Raw genomic sequence first — 25615 nt, 5'->3', positions numbered from 1 at the left:
CTATACTTTCTCATTATATACCATTTGTTGACATGGTCAAAAAAAGCAGCAAATGAAGCATTTTGTCAGCTAAAGCAGATTTTATGCATGAGGAGACTGTTTTAGTATTAATTAATTAACACTTAGAAAATGTTAAGAGATGGATGCTCATGCATTACATAGTTATTACTCTGGCTGAGATCATTGTAAGACTTTCTTTTGTTTTCAGATTCATTTCTAATAAAATTATTTGGATTTATGTGAATTAAGAGATTCTTAATGAAGTATGATTTTTATAATAGGTTTAAATCACTTGAAAGGATCTTTTTGTAGTCATATAAATGCTTTTGTCTTTCTCAGAAGCTAAGGACTCTTCAGTATTTAGTTCAGTGGTCACAGGAGATCACTTAAGTGAAAAAAATCACTTAATCATTTAAGGGTTTATAAAGAATCTATTGAAAAACTTATTACAGTGTTGCAATGGTAAATTCACAGAATTGAGAAATAATTCAGTTTTTAAGAGACCACATGAAATCGGTCTAACAGGGTTTTAATTGTGAATACACATTAACAAGTGAACTTGATTGTTAAACCGCTGTGGGTTTACTTTTTTCCCTTTTCTTTCTCTTCCTCAAATATAGCTAGACATAAAAAAACTTTGTTAATTAAATATCTATAGAACTCTCATTTCTTTTCCTTCAAATTCATTCAATTTTTAAAGAAAAATAGCTCATTTTTAGTAAGATTAAATTAGTTTTGTCCTTTCATAATACTGAATTGGAGTTAACTCCAAATGAATTATTCTATCCTACAATAGTGAAACAGAGCTTTTTTTTTTTCATGAATTGTTTCCTAAAACTTCCCCCCAAATTTCCTAGAAAATACATATTTAACTCTTAAAACCCCCCCACAAACTTGTATCAGAAATGCTGAATCTGATTGTACTCTTTGCTGCACTCGAAACACATCCTGTGCTATCTGTATTGTCTCATTTTTCTATCTCTCATGCTGTTTCTTGTATATGGGCTCATTCCAGATATGTTCCTGTTGAGAAGCTCCTCTTTTTCATGACACTTTCCTTGATTCTCAGCTAGCATATCAGGTTCTTTTTGCTGTCAATCTCAAATTGAATTTGGTTTGCACCTTTCTAATCTAAAGCATTTATTGAACATAATTTTGTATTATAGTATTTTACGTCACAGGTTTTTATATTACTCTATGCCTGATTTTGAACTTTGCAGCTCTCTTATGACTTATATAGTGCTTTATATATCATAATCCCAATAAACAAAATTGTTGAACTATCTTTAAACCATTCCTCAGGATTAAAAAAATTGTTTACCTAATTTATTGATTTAAGTGTAGTCACAAAAAGGACTTCCAAGAATGTCCCGAAACAATTAAAAGTGGAATAGGTTAGAAGTCTTAAATATATTCTATTTAGGTTTTCACCTGGGATTTAGTTTTAAAAGGATGAATTGAAGATTTTAATCTTAGTGGTCCTTTGTGATAATTAACCAACCCTAAATCGCATTAATTTTTTTTTTTTTATGTGAACCCTTGAGTACTTAAAAATACCTTTATAGGCATTCCAAATTTTAGAGTGTCATACTCTCAAAGAAATTTGCTAAAATTTTGGAATGCACATTTATCTGGTGAACTCACTTTGATTCAAACAGTAGATTGACCTTGGAAAATTAGAGGTCAAATACTGACTGTGACTTGCACTAATTATGTGACTATGGACATTGTGTCCAGTGTAACCTCTAGTGTCTGAAGCAACTCTCTAAGAGTATGAAGTTATAGATGAGTTGTCAGTTTGCATAAGTGGAGAGAGTTTGCACACTAGGAATGACCTCAACTAAAAAATTCACAGCCTCCTAACTACAACTACTCCTGGCCATGTTCTGATGTGGGGTCATAAGTTTAGAGCTAGAAGAGGCTTAGAACCCATCAAGCCCAACCATGTTGTTTTACAAATAAGGGAATCGAGGAACAAATATCTGAAGTCACTTTGCCAAAATAACTAAGTTATTTTTAAAATTTTTAAAATTTTTTTTTTTTTATTCATTTTTCCAAATTATCCCCTCCCTCCCTCCACTCCCTCCCCCCTATGGCAAGTAATCCCATACATTTTACATGTGTTACAATATAACCTAGATATAATATATGTGTGTAAATACCATTTTCTTGTTGCACATTAATTATTAGCTTCCGAAGGTATAAGTAACCTGGGTAGATAGACAGTAGTGCTAACAATTTACATTCGCTTCCCAGTGAATAACTAAGTTTTTAAATGTCAGAGCTGACATTTAAACCCAAAGTCCTCTGGTTTCAAAGCCAATTGTACCATGCAGTATCTATTAGCTTTGGTATCGGTGCTGCATGTTCTCAGGCGGCTTTTAATAATTTAGCTTGTGTCTCCTTTTCTTACTGTTATATTCTTCTTATCCCCCTTTAGTCTTTTTCTCTTCAATATTTCCTAAACAAACTAAAATATTATGCTAGCCTTTAGATAGAAAGCTGTCTTTTTTTTTTTTTTTTGCCACTGCTATGCTTGCATTGTAAACTACCAGAATTTTTTTTAGAGAAAGAGCCTTTTTTTACATTCTGAAACTCAATCAGCTGTAAAGTAGCATGAAGATGTTAGTCGCAAAATAGAATGGGAGCAATTTTAGAATTATTTATAAAGTTAGCAACTGAGTTATAGTACTGTAATACATTCGCATAGGACCAGTAGCCTTTATTGTGTATAATTTGTCTTTAGTTAACTATTTTAAATCACATGTACATCCTGTCTTTCAAAAACATTTAAATACTTTATAGGCATTTTTCTGATATATGTTGCATAGTGTTCTAGTTAAATCATTTTTGTGCTGCATGTTTTGATGGCTGAAACTATATTGTATTGAAAGTGTATATAGGCTTAGTATAAAAAACAGATAATGAACATGCATCAGAAAGTGAGAGGGCTATACTTCCTTTTGTTAATGACAGGGGGCAGCATTACTCCAGTGAAACAGCTTGGGCCGGCGTGCTTTCCCTGAGTTCTACTATCTCTACTTTGCTGTTCCCAGCAGTTCTTATGAAGGATTTATTGGGAGTCACTTTGTAAAATTCCCATTTCCTGTGATTCCTTGCTATCATTGTTTCACCCTGCTGGAGGATCTGTATATAGGTCAGACAGACCATGCCTAATCAGGATTAAGACAGTTAATGGGTGTTATCTGAGCTGGAAATTTTTCATTAAGCTGTTTGCATCTTATCTTTTATTGAAGCATGCATGGAAAAAGCCCATCTGTATGATGGTGATAATTTTAACAGGTGAGAGTAAAGTAGATTAAAACTGCTGGCTTCTGTCTTCTGAGGAATTTGATTTTTTAAGTTGAATAAGCAGTTTTTTCAGTTTAATTTGTTGTCTGCTCTGAAACTCCAATGGTTTTGAATTCTAGGCCATGAATCGTTCCCTCACTAATGTAATCCTTGGAGGCTATGGCACAGCTTCGACAGCTGGTGGGAAACCTATGGAAATTTCTGGCACACATACTGAAATTAATTTGGATAATGCTATTGACATGATAAAAGAAGCCAATAGCATCATCATTACTCCAGGTAAAAAAAAAAAAAAAAAAAAAAAAAGAACCAGTTGATTTCTTTTTACGAACTCTTTAAAGTGAAGGATTTTCTTTTCTTTTTCATAATTTGAAAATATTAAAATAAAAAAAATGAAGAATTCAATTCTGAAGGATAGCACCCAAGTTTTGAGAATTGCATGGAGACTAATACAAATGCCCCTTTAGGTTCCCAGTGAAAAATTTGATCTTATTTGTTCTTCCTCATTTCCTTTATTTATCCCATAAGTTTTCTGAGCCTGAACAATCTTCCTCTAAATGGTAAACATCAGCCTTTTGTGGTCTTGCCATTCTTGACTAGAATGATGGTATGCAAATTTCATATAACTGAATTTTTTTAAAAAAACATGACAGAATTTGCAAAAAACTAAACAAAAATAACAATGAGAAACGGAAACAAACAAAACAACACTTTATTTCAGCATCTTAAAAATATATGATTTTGGCCTATCACTAAGCAATAATGTTAAAGGCTCAATTCAATCAGTCTGTAAATATATATTTGTTAAATGCCTACAGTGTACCATAGTAGAAGTTGAGTGAATTGTACACAGTCAGATAGATAATGTTAGTGGGTTTGGATTTGAAATCAAGTCTTCCAGACTTCAGATCTAGCATTCATTCTGCTTTGTCTCTTCAAGAAAGCTCTATGGGTTGCTCACTGGAAACTTCTCTAGTTGATTTGTTCTGAATTTGTGGTTTCACAGAAACCGTAATTTAAAAAATTCCCATGAATCAGGAATTGATATGGTACAGTACAAAGAACATGAGATCCCAAACAGGAGATGTACTTTCTTCTGTGCTAAATGCTTAGCTGCTATGTAATAACCATAAGTCAATTATTTAACTCTTTTGAGATTTCAGCAATTTCACCAACATAATGTTTTTCAGACTGTGTTTTGTGGAATAGTGGGATCCTCCAAAGTAATTCAAGGAATACATACTTAATGCTTATTCTTTTCCCTTAAGAAAAAAACATTCAACAATCCCTTTTGCTTAAGTTTCTTGAGAATAGGAATTGTTTCATTTTTCATAATTAAATTCCCTAGCACATAATAGGTGCTTTTGGATTGCTGTCTGTTTTGTTCATGCTCAACATTTACTCAGTAGAAAAATCATTGGAGCATGTTTCTTACTGGTCTTGAATTAATCATTTTATTTTATCTTTTCAAATATAATTAATTGACCAATTTAATATTTTCCTCCAGTTACATTTAAAATAATTGTTTTTTACATTTGTTTTTACAACTTTTGAGTTCCAGAGAATTAATCATTGTACTGTCCAATAATAAATGAGGCACTATCAATGAATGGATGACTGTGTAAAATAATGGTTGTCTATCAATTTTTACTTAATAAAGTTTTTTTTATGTGTGTGTGGCAACACCAATTATGAAATTTTGAATAAAACTCGAAGTACAGGAAAAACAAGCAATAGGAACAGATTTCCCATTTGGGCTTATTTCTAATCATCCTGATGCACAGGTGTGTGTGTGTGTGTGTGTGTGTGTGTGTGTGTGTGTGATATTACTAGATTTTAATAAATAGTTCCACAGTCCTGACAAATTTACAAAAGGATTAATTAGCAAATTCTAGTTTAAAAACAAAGCTCTCAAATTTCTTAAGTGAAAATGTGATGAATGAGAAACTTCCAAAAATACTAGCTTATTCAATTCAACAGGCATTTCTTATGTAAGTAAAAGAGAAAATGAAAATTGTTTTGAAACTTCTTACAAAGAAAGCCGTACTATATAACATCATTCCCAGTTATAAAACACTCATGTTTAATAAAAAATCATATCCCCAGTTTTTTGTAATGGTAATAATTTCAGAATAAGATTGTTCTGAAAATATAAGATTTTTAAAAACCAAGAGTTGTTATTTGATGAATAATGTTAAAAACGGGATGTTTTTATCTTTTTTTTTTTTTTTTTTTTTTTTTTTTTTTGCCAGAGTTTTATCTTTAAGCACTTCACAAAATTTGGAAATTATTGAATTAGCTTTCTAAGAGAGTCTGTTTTATTTCATAGGATAAACTCTCATCTACTTCCTTAATTTTTTGAAAGAACCTTTCATCAATATGTATATTCTATCCATTGACATAACTACTGTGATCAAAGGAATTTGTCATATAGTTGTCCATCTGTTTATAACAATTTAACAATTTAGCGAGACTGGATCTTGGATGACAGATAGGTAGTCTCTTGCAATATCCATGAATGAAGACTTTTTGGTTGTAAGGCTTTACTAGAGATAACATTGGATCACTACATACTCTAAAGACCTATCCACACTATGAAGAGACTTCTGAGGACTTTAGATCTCTAACAAGCACTTATATATCACTGTTATGACATATGTGATGATACTTTGAAACAATTTTTTGTGGTATTTTCAGTATCTTCTTAATGTCTGAGTTTAATAAGAACTTAAAAGATTTTTCCAAAGTGAAATTTAAAATTTTTTTTTTAATAATGATGTTATCACTTGTGAACTGATTATCTAAAAATGTGAACAGTACAATAAAATGTTGGTTTCTACGTTAGCAGTTCCAAGTTATAACCCCCCTTTTAGATTAAACTCTGAAAAAGACAAAGTTAATCATTTCTAAGTAGGCCTGGCATTGATTATTCTTTGTTCAGGTTAAATAATTTTTGGGTTGGAAAGCAAAATGGGCAATTAGATTTCACAAAATATAAGAGCAACTAAACTTAAAACATTTTGAGATTAAAGTAATTGTTATACATTCTTAAATGTTATAAATATTTCTTACAGGCTATGGTTTGTGTGCAGCTAAAGCCCAATACCCTATAGCTGATTTGGTAAAGATGCTTACTGAACAAGGGAAAAAGGTCAGGTAAGTGATTTTATGAGATCAGGAAATAATTGTAAGGAATTTTTTTTTTAAATGTAATACCTCTATTTCTGTCTATCCAGCAATCTATGTAGAATTGTAAAAAAGGAAGAGATGGCTTTTGTTCTTTTTGAGTGGAAGTGGGGTAATCAGAAAATCTTGATACAAAATAGCCATGAGACTTAACCTCTTAATGCTGTTCTCCATCTAGGTAACTCTTAATTTAACACTAAGTTGCAGAGGGGCAGCTAGGTGGCACAGTGGATAGAGCACCAACTTTGAAGTCAGGAGGACCTGAGTTCAAATGTGGCCTCAGACACTTAAGAAATCATAGCTGTGTGACCCTGGGCAAGTCACTTAACCCCAACTGCCTCAGCACCAAAAAAAAAAAAAACTTAAAAAAAAAAGACTTAAAAAAAAGAAGGCTAAGTTGCAGAATAGGTTCTGACATGCTGATAAAGGATATTCCCTTATCTAGGGAGTTTCTCCTACTAAAGAAATTAAGATCCACTTCCTATATCCCCTGTATAGCCCCTGTCCTCTTTAAGATTAATTACATTTAGGTATGATCCCAAAGAAGTTGAGCATACAATTAAAAATCCATTTAATTAAATGCTTCTATGATTTTTACTATTCATAATATTGACTATTTATTGCTAGTAGAAGTAGGAAAATAAAGACCAAGTTATTTTACATTATTTCAAGCTAGAAATAACATAAGAAATAAAAGCATAATCATGTGCAAAAGTGTTAGACCCTACCAGACTCCATTTTAATTGTGAAAAAGGCTGACTTGACATATCCACAAATACATAGACTGTATCTCCACATTTATAGAAAGATACATATGTATCTGCCAGGAAATCTGAGTAAGGTAAATGCTGTAACTTAAAATTTGGATGAAATATCCATTAAAAAAAAACCAAAAAATAAAATAAAACTAGAAAACTTGAGTTGTCAAAAAGTAGTAGGTTTGGGGGATTTATAAAGGCTTTTGCACCCTGTGATGCATTTTGACTCAATCTTTGAAATATTTCTAGAATTCAGCCCTTTTTCTCTAATTTCCATTGATAACATTCTAAGACAGGCTTTTATTTCTTTCTCCCTTAATTACAGCAGTTACCTCTTAATATGTCTCCTCATTTTAAATTATCTATCACAATACTGCTGCCAAACTAATCTTTCTTGTTCTATTCCTTATAATCTGTTAATTGCACTCAGTGGAGATCTTTTATGTTGAGGGAGCTATGTATATCGGCAAGCAGTTAGCAGTGACTTCTTGGTTGATTTTCTTTAGTAGTAATATAATAGATTTTTGTTTGTTTGTTTGTTTGTTTGATATCTTCTTCTTTAGATTATTTTGAGAATCAGTTTCTCTGTTTCCTCAAAATTGTATCACATTCATGTATATCTCTGTACACAAAGTCCAGTTTTGCTTCTTTTTCACATTTTTGTTTACCTTGATGACATTTTAACCTTCTTCAAAAGCACATCTGGGACTGAAATTTTAGTTCAGATATGCTAACCCCAAAGAGCATGATAGTGAAAAGAGTTTGTTATAAATATCTTTTCAGATTTTTTTCCATCTTTCATCTGTTTATCTCCTCCTTTTAGTTTCATCCTTAAATGCCCCTCAGATGACTTGATTTAGCTGAATCTCTTGCCAAGTTTCTTTAAACAAGTTTTTCCTTCCACTGTTTCTTGTTATTTTATGATAAACTACTGCTTATTATTTCCCATAATTTTTTTCAGCGGGTTTTATAAATGAGATTACATTATAAACTGGTGCTGTATTTGGGTGTAGTGTTTCTCCTTGTCAATTAACCTAATGATTCCTAAATCAGTTTTTAGACTCTCTGAGTCTCTTCCTCATATCAGATCAAGTAAAAGACATTGACACCAACAATAAATAATTTTTTCATTAGTATGATTATTATTGTTAATATTAATGTTTTTTACTTGATCTTTTCCCCACATTTACACATCAATAGCTTATTTAATTAAATAGGTCAAGTTGGAGGTTAATTGCTGCCATATCTTGATCTATAGAAGCAACATAATGGTTATATATACAAGTTGACCTTGTACTTAGGAAGACTATGGTTTGTATCCTATCCTTGACATAATTTTTGCCTGTATCACGTGATGCTGAGCAAATCACTTAATGTCAACTCCCTAGACAGCTTTCTCTGATTATTGAGTTATAGTATTTATAGAGAAAATTTCCTTATCAGAAGTAAAATCAAAGGTCCAGAGCAAAAAAGAATGTTTTTTCTTCCTCAGTTTTGTTTCTCTAGATTTGTATTAATTTAATTGTCTTTGCTTTAAAAGTTGGTGGTTTGGTGGCTGATTCAGAAATGTATTTTCTAATTAGTAATGAATGACTTCCTATCAGTTAAAATAGACTTAATATATAATTTTTCTGATATTATTTGATGTTTACTATGTTCAGTACCTTTTATTTCTTTTCTTTAAAAAAAATTTCAAGGCATATATGCCTGAAAGTTTCTATGCCTTGACATATCTGACATATCTACTTTCTTTCTTGATTTCTTTCTTAATCCCTCCTTCCTTCCCTTCTTCCCTTTCTCTTTCCTTCTCTCCTTCCTTCCCTCCCTCCCTTTCTCCCTTCTTCTCTTCCTCCCATCCTTCGTCCTTCACCAGTGCTTTATCCACTGTGCCATTTAAATATCTCTATCTCTATCTTTTTTTAAAAAATAGTATTTTATTTTTCCAAATACATATATAAATAGTTTTCAGCATCTATTTTTCCTCAGGCAATTGGGATTAAGTGACTTGCCCAGGGTCACACAGCTAGGAAGTGTTAAGTGTCTGAGATCAGATTTGACTCAGGTCCTGCTGACTTCAGGACTGATTATCCACTGTACCACCTAGCTGCCCCACAGCATCCATTTTTATAAAACTTCATGTTCCAGTTTTTTTTCCCCTTCTTGACTTCCCCTGTTCCTATCACAGTAAGCAATCTGATATAGGTTAAATGTATTCAATTCTTTTAAATGTATTTCCATATTTGAATATTGTATAAGAAAAATCAGATCAAAAGGAAAACCATGAGAAATAAACAAAAAGGTTAAAATGCTATGGTTTCATCCATATTTAGTCTCTATAGTTCTCTTTCTGTTATAGATTGCATTTTCCATCCCAAGTCTATTGGAATTGCCTTGACTTATCATATTGTTAAAAAGAGCCAAATTTATTCATAGTTGATCCTCACATAATTACTATTGCTGTTTACTTCATGTAATATTCAATTACATCCATATACCAGAACATAATCAGCCATTTCCCAAGTGATGAGTATGTACTCAGTTTCCAGTTTTACAAAAAGAGCTACTACAAACATTTTTGCACATGTGGGTCCTTTTCCCTTTTTATGATTCAGATCCACTAGAGACACTGTTGGATCAAAAGGTATGCACAGCCCTGTAGGCTTTTGCTGTTCCCATATCTCATTTCTTAATTCTACACTATAATTTTTTTTTAACATTTGTTGCCATTTTAACCTATTCCTACTTTAGTACCGAAGTTTCTAGTTCTTTAGAGCGCCAAATGCCCAATATTTCCGTGATACAGGTAGCTGGCATACTATCTCATCTAACTGTTAGATGCCTAAGGTACACAGGGATGATTAGCTCCCATATTTTTACATGAGGTAACCTTTCTAGTAAAGGAACACTATTATATAAGGTATAAAATTTTGCTTTTCTTTATGTATATTCTTTTAATTTAATGATTCTTTTGATTATTAAGAAATTGACAAACCTAGAAATAGAAAAGTTTAGTAAATAAACTTTTATTTCCTTAAAAAATAAAATATTGGGTCAGCTAGATGGCTCAGAGGACAAAGCACTAGCCCTGAAATAAGAAGGACCCGAGTTCAAATCTTGCCTCAGACATTTAACATGTACTAGCTGTGTGACCTTTTGCAAGTCACTTAACCTTGTGTCACCCCTTCTCCCCAAGAAAGTATCATTCTTCATTCAGTTAGTGTGGTTAAATGCTGAATTCTATCATAGAGTTTGAATGTTGTTGAGGTTAAATGGGCAATCAAACTAAATTGAAATCACACTTTGAAAAATACTTTCTTGTAGTCCTAGGAAAGAAGGTTTTGTTTATGCAGTATACATCTTTTTTTTTTCTCCTATTTATCAGCCTCAGTGAAGTGCTAGGGAAAAAAATGATTAATTTGTTATTGGTCTTTAATTGGATGCATAGATTCAAAATTAGAGAATGTTAAGAAAATATTGAGCCAATCTGAGAGAGGGTGGAAAGAAAATGGCAGAAAAAGTGGGACTGAGAAGAGTGGTTTGGGAGGAATTGAGTTCATGTGGAGAGCAGAGGTATTTAAGAATAAAGAGAATTAGAGGGAGCCTTTTATTCTTGATGGAAATTTAGATTTTATTTATAGAAAAGTAGGCAATATTAGCAAAAGATTTTGAGAAAGTAACATCAATTACTAATTTCTCTGGTATTGTATAGAACAAGTAATTATTTGAAAGGGGAAAAAAAAAACATTCCTGTGGGGATACTTGGTATTTTCTTGACTTTAAATTTGTTTTTCCCACATGTCATTCAAATAACAATTAGTCAACTATTAGTTTGATTCTTGGTATTTTATATATATTTTAGGACATTCTTTGGTTTAAAGCATTTGTTTTCTAGGATAGGAAAAAAGCTGTTTGTTTTAGATAAGTAGCTCATTTTTATCTTTGAGACAGATAAAAGAAGAAATAAGTGATTTTATGCTTTTCATTTATGCATTTATTTCTTCTTTTTTTTTTTTTTTTTTTTGCTATAGTATGTTTGGGCTGTCAACATGGTCTGCAACAGATTTATGTAAATATTGCAGCTGAATTCCGTAAGGCCTTCTCCTTGCTAATGTGGTGACAGTGCATCATCATGTTTTTAGTTGGTTTTTCTTCATAGCTTCTGTGTGGGAGTTTTCCATTTAAAAGAATCATCAGAGATATGATTTTTTAAAAAAGTTTACCTAGCAGGTCATTCTTGAATAAAAGAGGCTCAGATGATGTTTAGGAAGTTATGAATACATACATACATACATATATCTATATATCTATATATCTATATATCTATCTATGAATCAGTATTTTTTTTGAAAGGGAAGGATGTCTGAACAAGAGATGACTGTAACAGTTACCTCGTGTTTTAATGAAATAAATCTGTATTTACAGTTTGCGGTAATTTGGTCCTTTCATCACTTTGTGGAGCTCCCACGGTGTTCATTGAGTACAGCTGCCGGGCCCTCTGGTTTCAGGAGGTCTGCTGTGCTTCAGGACCCCAGCATGCCCAACATCCAGATGTAATGACACACTTGCACACATCCGTTGTGGAAGAATGCCAGCATGGACATACGATTGTCATCAATTCGTTATGCCCAGACTGTGCCAAGAAAAATTGCATCTGTCACACAGTCTTTCTTGCTTCATGGCTTATGATTGATTTAGAGACACTGTTATTTTCCTTTATTTTAGCCCTAGCCATAACATGCTAGCAAAGAGCTGAGATTATATAATATGGCACATGATATTTTATGACTAAAACTTATTTTAGAAAGCCAAGAGGGTTCAGGAGCTCAGATTTTCTTTGGTAGCTGAACAGCATTACCTCACAGCTGCCTGAGAAGCCCCTGTGGCCTGTCTTATGCTTAGCCTTTAAAAGAGCTTGGTAAGAAATATGCTTATGCTGCAGGACCAGTGGACATTTTTCCCTTTACTTTTACACTCTAAACATATTGAACTCTAGTACATTTATTTTTGAACCAGAGAAATCATGCCCAATGAATGAATGTTTGATGGAAACAGCTGTTAGTGTTATTATTATTTAGCATTTAAAGAGCACACTTCAATAATACTTATTTTTAATGATGCTATTTTCTCAGGTAATAAACATTTGATTTTCTTGTCTCTTGTCCTGCCTTATAACAAAAAGGCATAGTCATGCAAATAAAGTCTGATCAAAGAATATTTTATCTTCTTTTAACAAAAATGCTTGTCTTACTGTGCATATTTATCGCCTCTTTATTAGGAAACAGGCAACGTTCTTCATCAATTGTTCTCTGGAGTTATAGTGATCATTGCAGAGTATAGTTCTTAAGTCTTCCAAACTTGCTAATATTTAAAATGTTATAGTTTAGGATGTTCTACTAGTTCTGATCACTTCTCTTTGCATCATTTCATATAAATCTTCCCAGGTTTTTCCAAAACCATCATCAAAGGGATACTTTTTGAAAGTTAATTAATTTTCAAGGTGCTTTTCTAATATAGAGGGTATTGTTTAAAGTAATAAAAATGAGTCCTCATGAGATCACACATTGGAAGTTTTGAGTTGTTGAGAAAAGAGCTGAGTGTTATTTGAAGTTTTTGCTTGCCTCTAGGCTTCAAAGATCTGTGATTTGATTGATATGACTACTTCCTTTGCAGACCCTTACTTCTTTAATGAGCTGTGGCCAAAAATCTTCATTACCAGGTAGCAATATCTCTAGTGTTCTTGTTATTTTTATCTCCACAATACCTTGCATCCATCTTCTTCTCATTAGTCACATAGATACCATGTAAGTTTAGGCTTTTTTTAGTTGTCACCTGAATTATTGTAATAGCATCTTAATCAGTTAGATTTACCTTGTCTCTCCTACAAGAATCCGTTCTCTGCACAGCTGTTGTTATTTTTTTCTAGAGCAGTGATCTGAACCATGTAGCTACATTACTCAGTAAATTTCATTCACTCCTTAATGTTTAAACTTATAGATCTTTTAGTTTGGTTTTTAAAACCCTTCACAATTGGCCTCAAGGTTCATTATAAATGAATTCCCCACCTACATTCTATACAATCTATACAATCCATCTACCTTCTTTTGAGTTGGTTCTTCTTCATTTCTGAAATGTACTTTCCTCACTTCCTGCCACATAGAATCTCTTATCTTCTTTTAACATTCATTTCAACCATCACCTTCTATAGCCTTTCCTGATTTCCCTAATTTTTAGCATCTTCCTTCTCTTAACTACATTATATTTGTTTTGCATTTATTCTGCTTTTACTTATATAGGTACTTGTCTATTCTGAGAATATGTAGTCTTCTTGATAGTAGATACTATTTTTTTTTTTTTTTTAGTTTTTTTTTTATCCTTAGTGCCTAAGTATTTAGCACATTGCACGTATTTAATAAACACTTGCCTCAATGGTGACTCTTTCTCAATTATTGCAGGTAGTTTTCAGATAGCAGAATTGTCCGTCTTTGGACCTGTGCTTAAAGCCTTTCTGATAGGACCTCTTTGAGCTTTGGCTTTGTTAAAGTTGCCTTTTAGAACTTAGGGTTCTAAGTGTGGATTGCATCCATTCCTTGAAAGCATTGATTGGAGCAATACTTGAACCTAGGCTATAGCTTATATTTTATATAGGGCTTTATGACTGGACTAAGGGCCCAGCCTGTGATGTTATTTGTATTGGAATGTTAGTCTAAATGAAGAGTGAAGATTAGGAGCTTTCAGTTACCTAGTAGTGCATAGTGGAAAGAAAGATCTGCAGTGTCTTTCTGGGTAATGGCATGCCAGATAAAAAGGGCCATATAAGGTGAGGGATATCATTTATACTGGAAATAGTTTGTCTTGGGAAGAGATGTTGGGTGGGCCTTGTAGTAAAGATGACAGTAAGTTGATCATGAACCAGCTGATCTCAGACTGTATTCTACAGCACCACAAACAGATTATGAAGAATTCACATCATGTCCTTGAGAGTTATGTTATGTTTGTATTAAGTCACTCTGTGGTTTGGCCCTTTTTGATTTGGGTAGGTTAAGAATTGCCTTGTGATTCCAAATGATAGCATTAAAGAAGAAGCAGCATAAATTTAATAACCATTTATTTTAGTATGCCTACAAAACTTGTTGTTCACTTATTTCAGTTGTGTACTCTTTGTGAGCTCATTACATTTTTTTTTTCCTTTGGCAAAAATACAGGAATGGCTGGCCATTTTCTTCTGTCTTACTTTATAGATCTGAAGAAATTGGGAGTTGAGTGACTTGCCCAACATCACACAGCTATTAATTGTCAGAGGTCAGATTTGAACTCAGAAAGATGAGTTGACTGATTCCAAGCCTGGCACTGTATTCTGCAAAGCTAGTTTTTGGCAAAAACTAAACAATAGATTAGATATTACTTTTACATTTGTGAAAGAAATTAGTTACTAGTGCCAAATAATTCCTCAGGGAGTTTCTGCATTCCTTTATTTATATACACTGCAAGTTCACCCCTAAATCTATCATTTCTTCTGTATTTGTCATGGAAAATTATGGACATTCATACTGTTAATATGGTTTGTTAAACCATTGGACCCTCAAAGAAATTGGGAACTGAAAATTATAGAAAATGTTCATTTTTATTTTTATCCACATCCAACCCATTATGTACAGTTGCTACTTAATATTTAATTTGTGACACATTTTGTTCATCATCAGCAGTTGTTTCATCTGCATTGACAGAATACATACAGTCTAATGCAGATGATTGGTGGCATGAATAATGTCTGAGAGGTCTTGTCATGCTGAGAGACTCAGCCTAAATGTTGCCATCTGAAAGGTGCCTGACAGGAATTTGGCTTTGCTATTTTCTTCCTCTTGGCTGAAGCTTAGCTGATATTCATCAAATCAGCCTTGCTATAATTTACTCCTTGAATTTGGGACATCATTTAAATACTCTGGAATTCAGCTTCCTCCTCTGCAAAATAAGATAATGGGAGCCATATAATTGATAAAAATTTTCTACTACTCCAAATTGGAATAATAATAATAAGTTCCTTTTCTTGGAAATTAATGGTATATGTAGATATTCCACTCATTAGGAGTAGCCTTGAAATTGATAAAATGAATCTCTTACCACTGGAGTCTGGTTATTTTTAGATCTTTTAGTATAGGGTATTTTTGTATTTTTTCAGAGCCTTATTTTCTTCAATGTAGTTCATATAAACAGCATAAAATATAAATAAAATCCTGCCTCTCAGTCCATGTGCAAAATGTTGTATGTCTTGGTTACAGTAATAATTTTATTTTGTGGTGCCTACTAGCCATAGCATTTGAAGAGCCATTATCTGTAAATTTTTCTGAATCAGTATATGTCAGGATGTGACATCCTGGAATATTAATTAAATGAGATAATGTATATAAAATATTTTGTTGGCCATGAATGTAAACTGCTTATCTTTTTAATAATTACTAGCTAATATTCTCATGTAAGATTATTATTCCAAATTTTCTCATACATTTCTTGATAGTATCTTTAGGTTACGTCTATGTTGTTTAGACACAAAAACAGTGTTTAGTCATCAAGCTTTGTTTTGAGACTTAGCAAATCACCTTTCATCACAGAATCATAAAGTGGGTGTAAACTTCACACACCATCTTCTACTACCCTTGACTTTGCCAAGAATTTTCTCTGCAACATAAGTAACTATTGATAATCCAGCTTTTTTATGAAGAATTCCAGTGGGGAGGAGAGGCTGGTGTGAGTTATAGAAAGTCTTTCTACCTGAGGGAGCCCATTCCATCCTTTAGTTAGGAAAAGTCATTATTATTACAGATTTTGAACTTAACTGTAACCAGTTTCCTCAAACAGAATCTGTATTGACATGTGTTTATGTGTATGTATGTTTGTGTGTGTATAATCATAGGACATTCTTTATTAAATACATGTTATTGATGATTTTTCTTTTTGAGTGCTCACTATGTGTTGGGTACATGTATACATAAGAGCAGATGTAGGAAGTGGTTTTCTGGAAGCTATATCTTAAGTCTGCCCATGGAACAGACTTATCTTTTAGTTCCTGTTTCCTATGATAATTTTTTCCTTCTTGTACCTTAGAATTACCTTGATAAACTATTTAGTATTCATGAATTTATCCAATTTATAAAATTAGGGAAGGCTGTGAGCACCTTATCTTATTCTTGGTATCAGTTCTTAAAATCTGAGAATAACAGACCTATGTAGTTGCCCAGTTTCCTAAGTAAATGAACTCTTGGGGGAATGTTCAAGTAAATGGAATAACTTTTCTCCCCCTCTTTTTCAGTATCATAGGTTTTAGTTAAGCTAGACTTCTTAATCTAGGGAGGCTTCTACTTAGCCATTGTAGAGAGATAGGTATCACTTAAGGGTCTCTTGAGAAGTTGGTTCTATAACCTTTCACTAATCCATTTCAGAATTTAGAAGCTTTCTGCTAGCAGTATGATTTTCTATTTTTCTTACTGTTTCTATTTTAAAAATTAGCCCCTAACCGCCTTAAAATCTGGGGTCTTTAAACTTTTTAAAAATTTGATAACAATTTTCTTTATTATCCATTCTCCATTCTTGGTTGGTTCCTAATGTGTTGAATGACTTTGGGATCTAAAGTAAAAAAAAAAAAAAGAAACTAAAGATTCTTTATTAAATGGGAGACTGGACCAATTGAATTCTTATTTTAGAAGCCTTCTTAACTGTTATTTTATAAGTATTTCTTTTCTCTTATGACACTAGTGCAGCAGCTCTAATTTTTGAAAAAAGACACCCCTTTTACCTTGTGTTTCACTTCTTTTGCTTAATGAATTTGTTGGCATAGATGTTTAGAATTATTGCTTATTTGAGAATTTTTTCAGGAATTGGCATTGGGAATGGTAGAGCTCTGAAAAGTTATATTCAGTCATCCTTCAATATACAGTTTGATTTTGAATAGTTGAGCTTAGTAAATAATAGATTAATCATTTAGAAAGAAAAAAAATTTACACAATGATTGAAAAGATATATTCTCTTAAAGTTGTATTCTAAGAAGAGCTTATAGTCTGCTTTTTTCCTTAAATATTGGTGCTTTTGAGAAATTTTCTTTTTTCTTTTTTTAAATTTTTAGTGTGTTTTTCTTTTTAAATTTTAATGTGTTTATATTATATTATATTAGTGTGAATATATTATATTCAAAAACTTTAGAAATGTTATCCATAATTTTTGTCTTTGTCTCTGAATTAATGCCCTAAAGACTGTGGTTCCTTCATTTGATAAATTAGTGAGGTATATCTAGATATTTCTGTGATTCAAGAAAAAAATATAGTTTATTTTAATAGTCATGGTGGTATCCATGAGGTGAATGTTTTATCCCTTTAAATAGCTAGGCATTTCCAAGAACAGTTGCTTCTGTGAAGCACACTCAGTAGTACATATTGTATCCATGACCCATGCTGACAAAAAGTCAAGTAGCTGTGTCTTCCTCTGGAATATGAGGAGTCTGAAATGTAGCATAAGGTTGTAATAAAACTGTGTTAAAAGAAAAACTTAGAGGGAAAAGTCATTATCTTCTATGGTGTTTTTGCATTACTCTGGTCTCAGATTTTACTTTGACTACATTCATGGGTTCTTGTCTGGCTTTTCTATTTATTTATTAATCTATTTGTATCTCTGTTTGTGTATCTGTTTATTATTTAATTTGTTTCTTCATTTATTTGTCCGTTTATTACTTGTTTGTTTGTTGGCTGATCTAAAAAGCTGAAGAGATTAGGTCCTTAGTGAGAGGTTATTTTATTCATAGAATTTGTTTTTCTTTTTCCTTTAAAATTTTTTGTTAATATCTTTGTCTTTATATTGAAATCATTTCTTATTCCTATCCCCATCTTGACATCCATTGAACTCTTCTTTCAACAAAGAAATATAATTGAACACATACATGATATAGTGACCATATTTATTTGTCAATGTATGCAGTATTGTATTTTAGTAGTATAATCTCAATCTCTGCTATGTTCTCTGGGGATTGTCATTTCCCCCAATTAATTTGAAAGATATATATCTATGCAAATATGTTGTTGGAAGCTGAGTAATTATTCCCATATTTAATTTTCCTGGTTGACTATTTGTATTTTCTGAATATTCTATTGAAATTGTGGTTGTCATATTTTTTAATGAGGGAAATGATATAAAGAATTTATGTTTTCCCAAGTGGTTACTCAGATGACCAGAATAAATGGTAATTTGTGCATATTCAACTCAATCAACTGAACAAAGCCATTATTTGTTGCCATAAATATATTAAAAAATCTAGAAATAATAATTTGTTGATAGTTGAATTCAATGCCTTAAGGGTTCTTGATTGTGACCAAACTTAGAAATCATAACAGTGCTACCACTTGGCTTAGATGATTCTTTGAATGGATTTAAAGGCTTACAGTCTTTGGCATCATGAATTGGAGAGCTACTTTGATATAGCAGGAGCATGGGACTTGGGAGCAGAAGACCTGGATTCAATCATGTCACTGTCATGGTGACTCTAAGAAAATAATTTAACCTCTTTATGCTTCACTTGCCTCAGTTATAAAATGAGATAATTCTGATGTAAAGGGAAGTACTTTGTAAACTGCTAAGTAAATTTGAGCTCTAGTTATTAATAATTATCATTGTTATTTATAATTACATACTGAATATTCCTTTTTAGAGGTAGAAATTTAGCCTGGGAAATTTTGAAAAATTAGAATAAAATGTTTTTTATTTATTATAAAAATATTGGTCACTATGACTGTGACAAATAAGTATTGTTTAAAAATGTGAAAATATGGGCAGTTTTTATATTATAAAAGGCACAATGAAAATATCTGCAAAATGCTTTTAGGTAATCAATTTAAAGAAATTGTGAGAATCATTTGTTTCTGCAAACCAAATTTTGTACTGCCAAAAAATTCCCATACTTCTGTGTTTTTACTTTTTTTCTGTGGATCTGAACAAATTTATGATAATAATTAGTTAGATATAATTTCTAATAATTATTTTCTTTGTAACAAAATGTATTTTATCATAATTAGGGAAAGCTGCTTTTAAGTATTTGGTTAAGTACTCTTACTTTTAAATACAGTCCCCTTCTTATCGCACTGGTGAAAACTATGAGCTTGGTAGCTTTTCCATATCAAAATCCTGGATGATCTTCATATGCTGATGTAACATAATAATGTTGGGAAATCAGCTTTGGCCATCATTTCCTGGAAATTGCTGGTCTTGGCCAACCAGTGTCTGAAATAATTTATTTTAATACATATTTTGGGGAGTAGCCAGTTGCTTTGGCCAGAATTGATAGTTTCTTATGATTACAAATAGTAATTGACTCACTAGAATGTCTGTTTATATGTATGTGTTTTTGTATGTGTACTGTTGTTTTTTCCAAACTGGCATACTCCTTTAATACTGCCTAATGTCTCAACAACTTTAATGCTTTGAAATCTAGCAGTATAATGTATTAGGCAAATATGATCCAAATCTAAAGTTGATCAGTCCATTGGACTTCTAAGGGATAATGGGAGTAATATACTAGCTAGCTTGACTTTTTTATTTCTTTCTCATTAATTACAGAACAAAACCAAAATTACATATTTATATAATTTGAAGTTAAATGTCTTAAAAGATTTACTAGTAAAAAAATTTTTTTACAGTGGTTTTCTGATTTATTTCCTAGTGACCTCAGCTAAAGTATATGTGATCAAAAGATACATGGTATAATTTAAAATACAAAAAGAATTTATTAAAAGCCCTGTATTTTAAAGGTATTTAAGACATACATTGGAGAATCATGAATCAAAAGAAATTAGGTTAATCATTCAGTTAAAAGTGAACCCTTTCAAAGAAAATGATAATTCACAGAACCCTGGAATCTTAAGCTTGGTTCTTCATCCTTAAAGAGGATCCTATCATCAGGGAGGTGATGCCATGACAGGCAAGTGATTTGGATTTAAGTGAGGGAGAGGTGGGCAAAGTCACCAGTCTTGCTATCTCTTTTGGAGCCTTCTGGGTCCAGTGGTAAGGTAAAGATTAGGATAACTGGCAATGGCCCTGGATGCAGTGCTTTTTTAAGTGAGGTCTTTAATAGGTTTCAGCTTGACTGAGGCAATGTCCAATAGGTGACTAAGGCAAGGCAAAAAATGAGGCAGAGAATGGCCTCTTTTACCTAGTCAAAAAAAAAAATCAATCTGGGAAAGGACTCTAGATGGTAACCTCGCTTGTCCTTTTATCAATAGACTGCTCTACAGTCTGATGTAGTTGTGAGAGCATAAGGAAAGGCAGCCTGGTATAGTAAAAATGGTACTATTTCAGTGTAATAATTTAGTTCAAACTTGCTAACCAGTTGTGTGATCATGGAAATAATAATCCATCAAAGCTTCATTGACTTCATCTTCAGATGATGAAGTTATACTAGTTGATCTCCAAGACCAACTCTGTATCTTTAAATTCTTGATAGATTTTCATTCAACCTTTGTTCAAGTTAAGTTCACTTTAAAAATCCTCTTTTTTCAGTTCATTCTTGAAATCTGTTCCAAAATCTGTTTTTGAAATATCTAGTAGCCCTATTTTTAATCCATATTCTCACCCTTGAAAGCAGTCTATCTAAAACTAATTTCAGATGACTGTCTTTCTAACTTAACTTCAAGAAAATTTTTAATGAGTCACCCTAACATATTCAAACTGTGCTTTAAAATTTCATTTTTGTATTTAAATTACTTTTTTATATCTAATATTCATTATCTCAGGGTGAAAATAGGAAGTATTTGTTTATTCTCCTGTATAAAATATACTTGCAAACCTTTATTGTTTTATTTTTATCCCTTTTTAGTTAAATTATCTCAGCTTCTTTCTATTTTTATAAGTCACCAAAAGTGCTTTTTCAAATTAATACTTTTTTTTATAAAACATAATTTCCATTATTATTTCAGATCTCTAATTCTACCAAAGTGGCATTGCTCCTACTTTGACTTTGATATTTAAAGCCATCTCTGACTTTTACAAATTTTTCCTTTACTGATATAGACTGTAACCCCTCCATGATTTTTCCTTCTATTCAGTTCTTATAGCTGTATTTCCATAAACCTATGTAATCAATCCAATTCACTGGAAGTTATCTTCTAGTTCTTTTTATGTGTCTGGGGATGAGATGAGGGTTTTCAGTGTAGTTTTTGGAATATTTTTTCTTTTTTCTATTATTCTAGCTATGTAAGATAACCCATTTCCTTTTTTAGTTGTTTCCATGTTAATGTCTCTGTTATTACTCTTCTCATGCTCAAATTATTGTGATAACAGGCTGAATCTACTTAGGTCCATGTCTGTTGTGTATTTTTGCATTGTCCTTTTGATTATTTGTAATTTTGATCTTTTGAGATTATGGTCTCTCATGATTTATAGTTATGTAACATCATCAGGATAATATTATGTTGAAGAACTTTAAGGAAGTGAGTTTAGGATCATTTAAAAACACTATACATTTTCTTTTTTTAATTAATTTTATAATTATAAATTTTTTTTGACAGTACATATGCATGAGTAATTTTTTTTATAACATTATCCCTTGTATTCATTTTTCCAAATTTTCCCCTTCCTCCCTCTACTCCCTCCCCTAGATGACAGGCAATACCATACATTTTACATATGTTACAGTATAACCTAGATACAATATATGTGTGTAAATCCAATTTTCTTGTTGCACTAATACCGAAGGTATAAGTAACCTGGGTAGATAGACAGTAGTGCTAACAGTTTACATTCACTTCCCAGTGTTCCTTCTCTGGGTGTAGTTGTTTCTGTCCATCATTGATCAACTGGAAGTGAGTTGGATCTTCTTTCTGTTGAAGACATCCACTTCCATCAGAATATATCTTCATACAGTATTGTTGTTGAAGTGTATAACACTACACATTTTCACAGATGTGATTCAATTTGAGCTTTTGCATTTTCAGTTCTTGGCCCAAATAATTATCCATTTATTGTGTTGTATGTATTGTATAGCATGAACATATACTTTTAATATAAATATAAGAGAGACAGAGCAAAGAAATAAAACTTTATGCTAATATTCTTAATGACTATCAACCCCAAAATATTATACATTATCAAAGAAGCAATATAACAACACCTTTATCATTAGAAGGTACTGAGAGCATGAATGTAGGACTTCACATATTTACTTGCAATATATGTTTTAAAAAAATGTATATACACACATAAACATATTGATAAATTCAATCGTCTGCTTTATAACTACATGGCCCAGTTTGGTCAATTTGTATTTTTTCATATACTTTGTTTTTCAGGTATTGATAGTTACACTACTCAAGGGTCCATGAATTTATATTTTAAACTGGTCTTGATAACTCTTTTCACTATAATTGATTTCTTTTGTAATTCTATCACAAATGAAATCACATGCGTTTAAAATTCTTAAGTAATGGTTCCCAAACCTTTTGGTCTCAGACTTTACACATTTAAAAATTATTGAGGGCTCCAAAGAGTTTTTGTTCATATGGACTATATCAATATTTTTCAAATTAGAAGTTAAATCTGATAAATTTAAAAAATATTGTTTTATGAATCACTTAAAATAAAAGTAACTAAGCTCATTAGGTAACAGATATGAATTTTAAAAAATCCTATATTTTTAAAACAAGAAAAATTTAGAGAAAAGAGGAACATTGTTTTACATATTTTTGCTTATCTCTTTCATGTCAGGCTTAACAGAAGACAGTTGGATTCTCATGTGTGAATCTGGATTTGATCTATTCTATTATGTTATTTTTGTTAAAATATTTGAAGAAAACTTCTCCTCACAAAGATATGTAGTTCAAAAAAGGAATAAATTAATAGGAAAATAACACCTTAGTAATATATTATGAGCATTGCTTTGACCTACAGATTCACCAAAAGGGTTTCGGGAACTCTAACTCAAAGACTCCACAAATCATTCTTTAAGAACTGCTGTTCTGAAGTATATAAAACTTGTACATATAAATGAAGGACAATCTTTCTGATTAAATTTGGTCTCTTGGGCATCAGTGGTTAGAGCATAGACTTATATTACTATAATGTTGAAGTTTGCTTGGATTCAAACAGTTATTCTGATTTTTGAGAGTATATCCCAGCACCCTTTTCTCACCTTTTTATCGACTGTGAAGGCTACTTCATTTTTCCCATGGGATTTTTGTTTACAGTAGTAAAGTAATGACCACATGAATTAAATTCACTAGTTTCTGCTCATTTACATTCACTGACACCCAAAATATTGATGTTTAATCTTTTGTCTCCTGTTTTAATACATCTAGTTTACCTTGGTTCATAGATCTTACAGTACAGGTTCCTATGCAATATTGATTTTTGCAGCACTAGATTTTCCTTTTAATTTCCAGATATATCTACAGCTGATTTTTTTTTTTTTTTCAGCTTTAGCTGAGTCACTTCATTAGTTCTGGAGCTACTTGTAGTTATCCTCTCTTTGCCAGTAGCGGGCTCATCTTCTGGTGTTCTATTTTAAATCATTTTAATGCTGCCCAGGGGCTTTTCTTGGCAATGATATTAGCGTGGTTTGCCATTTCCTTCTCTAGTGGATCCCTTTTTGATTCTTACTTTATTCCTGGTTTTCTTAGAAAAGGTCTCTAGTATTTCTAGTTTTAGATATTTACTATTACCATATTAAGGAAAGCTCCATTTTTTAGAAATAGAAAATTTGGAAAAAATAGAAATGAATGCTGTATCTTGTCAAAACCATTTTTTGGACATTTACTGATATAATGTGATTTTTATTGTTTTTATTCTTTTCTATCAGTAATTTTTCTAATGTTAAACTAGTCCTATATTCATGTTCTCAGTATCTTCTAGTCATAGTTAAATGTGTTGTTATATTGCTTTTATGATAATGTGTAATATTTTTGGGTTGCTAATCGTTAAGAATATTAGCATAAAGTTTTATTTGTTTGCTTTATCTCTCCTATATATTATAAGGAGTATTTTTCTAGGATCATTTTCCTCTCTCTTTGCAAACAACTTATTTAAAATTCATTTTTTCTTTGAATATTCAATATAATTCCCTCATAAATCCATTTGGTCTTTTTTTTTTTCCCCCTTTCAGGAGTTAATTTATGGCTTGCTCATTTTTTTTTCTCCTGAGATTGGGTGGTTCAAATTCTCTTTCCTATTATGATTATCTAGACATATTATATTTTTTATAAATATTCTACCATTATATTTATTTATAATGCTATTACCATATAACTAAACAAATTCTTTTTTAATGATTTCCTTTATTTTCTCATTTTTTGTGAATTATTTTTCACTTTGAGATTGGTGCTGTAATATTTATTTTTGTCTCATGGAATCATTGAATTTTGAGTGGTCTATTTTGATTTGAAGGGCGTTCATTACTTGGTAATGTATTTTACCTTTTATTCTAAGACATGTTTTTCCCCTATTTTAAATAATTTTTTACCCAAAGCTCTTGTTATAATTTCACTTTTTAAACTTTTGCTTCACTTATTCTAGGTAATGATATATTCTTTAAGGCCAAACCATTTTTTTTTTTTTTCTCTTTAAAGTTCCACTTCCAGTTGCTATAGATTTATTTTCAACTTTGGGTTTATTGCTCGGATTTCTTTCATTTCAATATTTCTTCATAGTATTAGGTGTTGTTTTCTGTTTTCTTATATATCTAACTTTGGTTCCTGGTTTGAGATTTTGGGCCAGGGCAAGGCTTTTCCCCTCTCACACTCCTAGATAGAATCAGTGCTTGTTTGTTTGTTTCTGACCTTAAGTTCCTGCTACTAATTTCCATCTCCCTAGCATTTCTGTGCTCAGAATGCTAAATTCTCTGGATTTTTTTTTTTTTTTTTTGCTTATAATATTATGGGCATGCATCAACCCCTGCAGCTTTCATATCAAAGTTCTTCTGATGGCTCTTGACCCCAAGTTTCCAGTCAGAGCACTGTCAGTTTCTGATCCCTCTTTGCCATCTTTGGAAAGTTCCCCTTCTAAGCAATATAGAAACCTCTGGGAAGAGATGATTGCAGATTTAACATGAACCTCTAATGTCTCCAGTCGAAATGCTGACAGGCTTTTGACTTGATTTCTTGGCTAAGTGATCCAGCAGGATCTTGTCTCTTTGTTTAATTCTGGGTTTGATGAGATTTTTTAATTTTTCCTTTGGTTTCTTGATAGTTTTTCAATTTGGTGCTCTTTTAAAAATTTTTGTCTAGTAAATCTGGGAGAGCTAGACTTTCATATGACATTTCATGCTACCATTTTTACTATAATCAAGGATCATACTGTGGTTTGAGCTATAACACTTACTGTGATGGAAAATGCTTCTA

The 25615-nt window shown here is 31.8% G+C and overlaps 1 protein-coding gene across 2 annotated transcripts in view; it reads left to right on the top strand.

Moving 5' to 3' along the window:
- NNT (nicotinamide nucleotide transhydrogenase) overlaps positions 1–25615 on the top strand; it is a 100862-nt gene that overhangs the window by 64801 nt on the left and 10446 nt on the right. For both annotated transcript variants that reach the window (XM_074282560.1, XM_074282559.1), the window contains exons 18-19: positions 3432–3591; positions 6387–6468. In XM_074282560.1, coding sequence (XP_074138661.1) covers positions 3432–3591; positions 6387–6468 — 242 coding nt within the window. The remainder of the gene's footprint in view (positions 1–3431; positions 3592–6386; positions 6469–25615) is intronic.

This window comes from Sminthopsis crassicaudata, chromosome 1 (assembly GCF_048593235.1).
Source record: "Sminthopsis crassicaudata isolate SCR6 chromosome 1, ASM4859323v1, whole genome shotgun sequence".
Lineage (NCBI taxonomy): Eukaryota > Metazoa > Chordata > Mammalia > Dasyuromorphia > Dasyuridae > Sminthopsis > Sminthopsis crassicaudata.
The sequence above is the reverse complement of the archived record's forward strand: the minus strand, read 5'-3'. Positions and strand labels throughout refer to the sequence as shown.